The sequence below is a fragment of the Pagrus pagrus genome (genome assembly GCF_965226575.1).
Source record: "Pagrus pagrus genome assembly, chromosome: 19".
Classification (NCBI taxonomy): domain Eukaryota; kingdom Metazoa; phylum Chordata; class Actinopteri; order Spariformes; family Sparidae; genus Pagrus; species Pagrus pagrus.
The window spans coordinates 17,137,015-17,144,841 of record NC_140203.1 but is presented as its reverse complement, the minus strand read 5'-3'; the positions used below and the strand labels follow the sequence as shown (position 1 = coordinate 17,144,841).

Genomic DNA, 7,827 nt, shown 5'->3' with positions numbered 1-7,827 from the left:
CACTTATAATCCATTTATATACAAAAACATTCTCAGTGTCTATACACATGATACATGTCTGAATATATGAATTACTGCAACACAAAAACAAAGAGGAAGACACGATTATAAAAAACAGTTATGCATCTTGTAGTTATCAGTTACAAAAAGGAAAAAGGTGCATAAAGCTATTCAGTCAATAATACAGCATAAAAAGTACTGAACGCTACTACTATTACTACATGCTACTCAGTGAGGACCAAATTATTTACAAGGACCACTGTCTAGCTGTGATTTTGAGACATCAGCATGGGCACAGAGGTTTAATTGTGACAACAATATGAGGTTCAGAGAGCACAGAGTCTACTTGAAAGTTCATAGACAGAGTAAGTTTGAAACAGAGTGGACCATGTAGTAAACAAGAGAGGAAATCTAGAGACACAACTGCATTTGTGAACTTAAAAGGTGCAATATGTAAGAACTGGCCACCTGTTGAACTTATACACTATGTAAATAGGGGGCAGCAGAGCCAGAGGAACGGCTGACGGCTGATAACTGTAGCTGCTGTCAGCTAGTTAGCTCAGTTGGCTGACCTAAAATTCTTACATACTGCACCTTTAAACTCCTGTAAAGATTCTGTGCTCACTTACTCTCAGTCTTTTTCTGGGATCTTATGGATATCTAATTTTAAATTGCAGACATCTTCTAATAATAATAATGTTTTTATTCAGATGGAAAGAAAAGATCATTTTGACTTGGAGTTAACATGTTTTTTCCCTAAACAAACACACAAACGCAACAAAAAACTAGCAAGAGTTTAAATGCAGGAGGGATTGCATGATAAACTAGCAAATGCAAAGTGCAAAAATGTACAACAACTGAATAAAACCACATCATGCTGGTAAAAGTGCATCCTGTCTGATTTAAGTCCTCAGCAAAAGGTCACGACAAATCAAATCTGGTTCCTGGCTTACCCTGTATGAAATGGATTCCTGTGGAAACACCTCAAGTTCATTCACGTTTGGTTTTCAACACCTGTATGACCTCACTCCTCCAGCGATACACATATAAAAACATGGCAGTGCGACTCTCTCACTGTCTCTCTAACAGTCACCTCTGCTTTCTCTGTATTTAAACGAAGCCAGGAGAGTTACTGACAGGTGAACATTTGCATTATTTTGTTCAATATAGCCAGTGTTAGGAAGCGCCATCAGCTTATCTATGGAAACAAGATTTTGCATACATACGGGAAGTATAGACAGAATCCATTTCCCCCTGAGCATTCAGACTGTGATAAAGATTCTCTTTAGTGGATCGATGATCTCCTCAACAGCTACTGTTGGGATTGATGGTTACAATTTTCATCTATGTTTTATTGTAGTTCTTTAGCAGTAGATAGCCACAGTAGCATGTCAAAATTATAAAAATAACACTTTTAATATAAAAGCAAACAAAAACATCAGTGTATTGCAGTTGCATTGCATTAAAGTTCAAAACGTGTAGCTGCTGATGGATACAGTGCACCATGCAGGAAATCTAAAACAGTTTGGCTGCGCAAGTTGTTGGCTACAATAGTTGGCAATGGCACAGATGTATTATGTCAACATCAGCTTAAAGGGGCACTATGTAGTTTTGAGAATGAAATTCAAACTCCGAAACTTAATATTGAAAATAATCAGAAATATTTATTTTTCCATAACTGAATAAACAAGCTGTTCTCAGAGGAAAATAAGGTCCCAGAACACTGTTTTAATCTAGAGAGGTGGCAGGGTCCGCCACATATGAACAAAATAATAGTATGTAATTGTGTTGTCCCTCAAAGGCAGTTTGTTTATTCAGTTCATTCAGTTGTGAAAATAAATTACTAAAGATCTTTTTCTTCTGATTAAAATGTCTTCTCCAAAACTACATAGTGCATCTTTAAAGTCTCTGCTGTGTTCTGCAGGTGAGGGTTCAATGCCAAACATCCACCTTAATAAAATGCTGGTGTAACACACATACCGTCTAAAGTAACAGCTCATGAGCTCTGTGTACATGCATGCCATTTGCCCTGAGTGAATAATGTGTGTAGGGATGTACTTTAAAGTTTTTCCCATCTTTAAATGCCATAAGTAAAACATTATTACTGCACAAGCTGTGTCACTGATAAGCCGGTTTAAGCTCCGTTCATAAGTTTGAGTTCGTGGGATGATCAGTCATAGAGCAGCAGCCATAAGCAGGAGATCTGATGCAAATCCACACGAAATTCAACAAGCTGTGCTGTAAGCTTGCCAAAGAAGAACGCTGATGGAGATTCAATAGCGCCACAGGGCCACAACGCCGTGGTTGACCTGGATGACAACGAGAGGATGATTATTTTTATTGTGTTGAATAGTCTTAATTATTGTGTCAGCAAAGTTTCTTGCCTCCACATTTAGACACAGATTAAAGGTGTCAGAAATCTGTAAGTTAAAGGCACCCTGTGGAGTTTTTGACCACTAGTAGTGCTATAGAGCAACATTGTTAAGAGCAGGGTCTTTTTTATTTTTTTCTGTTTCATGTGTACACATGGCCAGTACGATTCACACCATGACACAGACTGCTGGTGGTGGTAACACACATACGTACGTAGCAATGTGCTAACAAAGGCAATGCAGAAGAACAAGGCTGCTAGCATGCAAACATGTATGTAAACAATGTAACAATTAAAATATTTTTAAAAATCACTTTGTAAATGATCCATGAGGAAGGAAATGGCTTCATGGTCACACACAATTTGTTTTGGTGAGAAACACTAGTTCACATGAAAACTCCACAGGGCACCTTTAGTTATGTGGCTCCAGGAATTTGTTATGATGTGTTGTTGTTGTTGTTGTTTTGTGTAGTAACGTTAACCAAAAGAAAAATAATTATAAAATTGAATTGTGATACTTTTAAACACGTTGCATTCTATACTTCAGTCAGGTGTCTACACTCAGATTTGATTCCCAGCTAACAACACTCTTTCCCAAAGTGGAAAGCATTTTGTAAATGAATATACTGAATGGCCGACTGCCTACCTCAGATAAAGCAGATGTATCCACATTACACAGCGATGTTGTAGCCATGTTTTTCTGCCAGACGTTTCCTGTCAACAACAGACAAAAACACACAATTAATCAGTGAACAATTTCTGCTGCCATTGTTGCTCCTCCATCAGCTACATGATGAAACCCTCATCATTAATGAGGAATGGCATATTTACAAATGTAAACATAGTCTGTCTTTTCGGTATATTTACAGTATATCTTGGATTTTCTGTTGATTAGTTTTTTTTGTTGCTGTTTTGTGTTCGGCAGAGGTGACTGTCACGACTCATGCGAATAATCCTGCACTTCTTCTTCCTTGATCACAAACAAACCAGTTTTATTTGTCACTTCCTGTTTACCAGGTAAGAGTTCTTAGACACTGAGTGCAAAAATGTCCAGTGTGTAGGATTTCTAGTAGACAAGTCAAAACAAATACGAAGAATATACCTTTTTCAATGTTTTCAGCTTGTTAGAGAGCTTTAGAGGATGCCGTGCATGTTTTCACTTCACTACCAGGCTAACAGTTTCCCCCCCATTTTCAGCCATTATGCTAAGCTAGGATAATTACATCCTGACTCCTGTTCTGTTCATATGCACATACAAGATCGATGTCATTCTTCACATCTCACTCTCGAACAGAAAACAAATAATCGTTTTCTCAAGAACAACAAATGGAAAAGGAAAAGAGACACCACTGAGATATTTCAGTACCTGTTCCTCTTCTTTTGCTTCTGCCTCGCTTTGGCGATGATGAAAGCCAGGATCAGCAGCCCGATGATGACGGCCAGCACACTCAGGGTCAGCGGTAAACTTAACGCCCCATTGACCGTGTCCTCGCAGGAGCTTCCCCGGTAGCCGAGGTCACACTCACACACTAACGTGCCGTCATCAGGAGAACTCACACACCTACCGTGGCTACTGCACTGAGTCTCACCACAGGTGGGCAGGTTGTAGTCGATGCCTCTGGGTTGAGGAGGCATAGGAGTGGACATTGTAGAAAGGGAGTATACAGGGCTCTATGAAAGGAGGGGTGATCAGTGGAAGGAGGTTAGGACAGGAGGGAGAGAGATGAATGGGGGGAAGCCACACCCTAAAAGACAAAAAGAAAGAGAAACAGAGCCTTTCAACCTCAAATGGATGTGGTGAGTTCTGTCTCAGTCAAACATGTTTGCATGTTTCTTTGCTACAGATGAATCTGAATCTTTTTTTTAAACACAGTGAAGCAACCATTGCTGTCTTCCAATATGTAGGAAAAATAAACATTGCAAACATCCTGTGAAAGCGTCTAATGCCTCTGGGTTTGGCACATGTTGTCAGACATAACGTTGCGAGTGCTCACTCTGTGAGAGTGACTGAACTGTTGTCATAGTGTTGTAGCTTTGTTGGACTGAGCTTGCAGAAACTAATTAAGTACAGCTTTTTGCCAGGGGGAGAGACACTTGATGAAAATTAAGTTGACACCACATTTCATGTCTATCTTTCTCCCCATATCATTTTAATTGAATATCATCATCAGAAAAACAACCATATAAATCAAAAATCAAAGCAGCTTATTGCAGTCCAATGTCTTCCTAAACCGAACCAAACCGCAACAGTACCACAAAGGATCAGTATGTGTGTCCCTGGTGTGTTGCAAGGGTCGTTTTGATTTGGCAACGGTGATATATGTTGTTTTGGGAGACACTGACAATCGACCTATTCAGGTCGATTGTCAGGTTTAGGTATGAGAATGTGTTGTTTTAGTTGGAATCATTCCACCTCCCATACATTTTGTTTGCTGTATGACTTTTATTTTAAAGACAATGCTGCCTTCAGGTACCTAACAAAAATGCTACAGTTGCACGCTTTGTACATTTAATCCCACAAAGTTTTGCTCACACATTTCTATCATTATACAGGAAAATCAACAAAAACTCACAACGAAACAAGATACTGTGTGTAAACAGGAGGGTATAATTTTACAATTTTCACTGCCCACATACAGTATGGTACTGTGAGCTGCCTGTTGTGCAGCGTCTGGCCCGCGAACATATTTTACTGGTAAATCAGCACATACAAATGACCAAAGTCATGAAGTAGCCTGCAGGCACAAAGTAGTGTCGACGGATTACACATGTTGCACAAGACGAAATACGACTATTCTTTGCAGCTCATGCGAAACACAAGGAAGAACTCTTCTTACGAACTCCAGTTGTTTCATCATCACCAACTTTAGGTACACAGATTTGAAATATACTGACAGACTAAGTTAAAAAAGGTGTTGGATCACTGCCTCCTGTACAGTAAAAACACTGGTATTGAAAAGTCACTGACAGGAGAAGAGACGAGACTGATCATTATCCAATGTCGCACAGCGGGGCATGTTAACTGATAAATAGGCAGTGGTAGTTAAATGTTATCTTACTTCTCATCATCCCATCATTCAGGTTTTCCATCAACACGGCAAGTTGAGCTCAATGCTGGCTTCAAGGCAGGTAAACAGTAGAGTGAAACAGCACAGGATCACATCGAAATCCGACAGAATGAGAAACATGTACTCACAAAAGCAAAGATCCGGCGTCTTAAAACGCAGGCTGTGGAGTTTGAAGTCTTGTTGTTGCGTCTCCCAGGTGTCTGTCTGCGTGTCTGCGCTAAAGGTCCTTTGAAAAAGAATCTCGAAGTTCCTCTTTCAGTGAGGGAATCTGCAACAATAGGAAGGAGGGGAGAGGAAGAAAGCTGAAACCTGTGAATACCTGCCTGGGTTGTGTTTTTTTCCCACAAACGCAACACACATAAAATCGCCTCCTCCTCCCTCTGCCTTATCTTTAAATGGGCTGAGTCACATACAAACTCTTGCTCACCTCAGATATCCCTGACATTGATGTGGCAACATTACGTTTCATAAGAGGAGTGCAACCTAATTTCAGTGAATTGCAGTCTCACAACACTCATTGCTCTGGCATCCCATGGGAAAATGAACATCATTTCCGTGGTAGCTTTCAGGCAATGTGGCATTAAATAAATATAAATAAAAAAGTAACATCGAATAGTTGTTTTTTCTATATATAAATTGTGAATAAAAGTAAATATGGCTTTGATACGACTCTCCCCAGAACTGACATTGAATGCATAGACGCTCACATACCTCTGCCCTGAGGACTTTTCTACTGAAATACAGTAGGTGTGTTTGCAGACGAGCGGGGGATGGTGGGCAGAGGAGGGGCGGGTTAGAGCAAGACTTCTCTGGCAAGATCTGACATGACTCGCATGTCTGTGTAACATGCTGGTCAAATATTTGTTGTGTGTGTGAGATTGTCCTCAAAAGACAAAAGATACATTTAGGTGTGATTTTAGAATGTTTGTATTAGTGGCATGGCCCTAAGGATAATAATGATAATCTAAACTTTATTTATGTAGCACTTTTTAAAAACACAGTTTACAAAGTGCTTTGACAAAACAAAGCAGAAGGAAGTAGAACACATTAGTGTAAAAACGAAATAAATGGCATTTACCAATTAAAGGATGGCAGTGTTGATCTGTTATCCAGCTCACCAGGTCTGAATATTAAATATCTCAACAACTACTGAATGGACTGGCATGACATCTTTGCACATGGTCCACAGATGACTAAAGACTGTTCATCCTCTAACTTTGCCTTGAGTGCCATCATCATACGGCAGCCTTCCCTGCTTCCTAGCTCCGGCCCCCTTGCGCGCACCACACAGTGCTGTCGGGGCTGTCAAAGATTAGTTTCAATGCAGCAACCAGACGTACTGTCTCGTCTACTCTACATATTCTACTTCCTTGTCAAAACATAGTACCTACCCATAATGCAAGTCGACTGCCTATAGTGGAAGAAGATAAAAATAATAGTAGCAGCTAATTTAACAACAAGCTGAGATGAAGAGAAGGCTAGGTCTGGTAAGCTACCTTACAGTCTCCCCACACAACTTCATTCAGAAACTTTAGCCCCGGCCATCACTGACTCAAGTGACATCACTTGAGGCAGTTTTTCAGATTTGACTCCGCTCCCTCTAGAGCCACAAAAGACTTCATACATGCAGTAGTACTTCCCAATACTTGTAGAAGGAGTATGATGTTTACAGTTTGGTGTTCTGCTTAACATGAACAAGTTAGCATCCTCTTTTTTTAAACAGAACCCATCCTTACATACATGCATTTGTGGGTCTTAAGGAACTTGTTTCCAAGTGAACCATACCGAATGATCAATTAAAGTGATTTCAGAACATAGCACTGATTATAATACATAGCTTGTTTGTTGATATCGGTCAAAAATAGCTTGTTTTGCATACATTGCACTGTGTTGCTGTAATGACTGGCTCTTACCAAAGACAAGTCAGCACAGATCAGTTATGGTTTTGTGGTTATTGCAACTTTGTTGTTTACTCTGATCATCAGCCCACTATTGAGCTGTCAAACTCGTGCTTCAGTTCTTTTCATTTACCTGATTAAGAAACATCTTCATCCAACCCTAGTGCATGTGGTGATTTGTTGCAGGTCTTTAGATACTCACAATTTGAAGCCATTTTGTCACTATTGTTGAAAAACAACTTCTGGATCAGAAAGCACTTCAGGGCTTGAGGGCTTAACTGAATGAAATGAGGGAATTAGAAAGGCTTGGCCTCAGGTCAGATCCATGGTATGTCTGTAAGGGTTAAGTAACCTTCAATGACAGTAGACCTGGAAACAGCAACCTTGACAAATGTCCACATTTCCAAGGTTACTTTGCTTTTGGGCAGGGTGAGGAGCTCAGAGGAGAACTGCTGCTTTGAATTGTGGAGGTTCAGGTCATGATCATGAT

At 40.0% G+C, this 7,827-nt stretch overlaps 1 protein-coding gene across 1 annotated transcript; it reads right to left on the bottom strand.

The window, feature by feature from the left end:
- LOC311274885 (uncharacterized protein) lies at positions 1-7,517 on the bottom strand. The gene is made up of 5 exons (XM_084382882.1): positions 7,471-7,517; positions 5,568-5,707; positions 3,738-4,116; positions 3,018-3,085; positions 1-2,309 (listed from the first exon to the last, which is right to left on the bottom strand). The coding sequence occupies exons 3-4, from the start codon at positions 4,016-4,018 to the stop codon at positions 3,043-3,045; spliced, it is 324 nt and encodes a 107-aa protein (XP_084239008.1). The 5' UTR covers positions 4,019-4,116; positions 5,568-5,707; positions 7,471-7,517; the 3' UTR covers positions 1-2,309; positions 3,018-3,042.
- Positions 7,518-7,827: the final 310 nt, after the last annotated feature.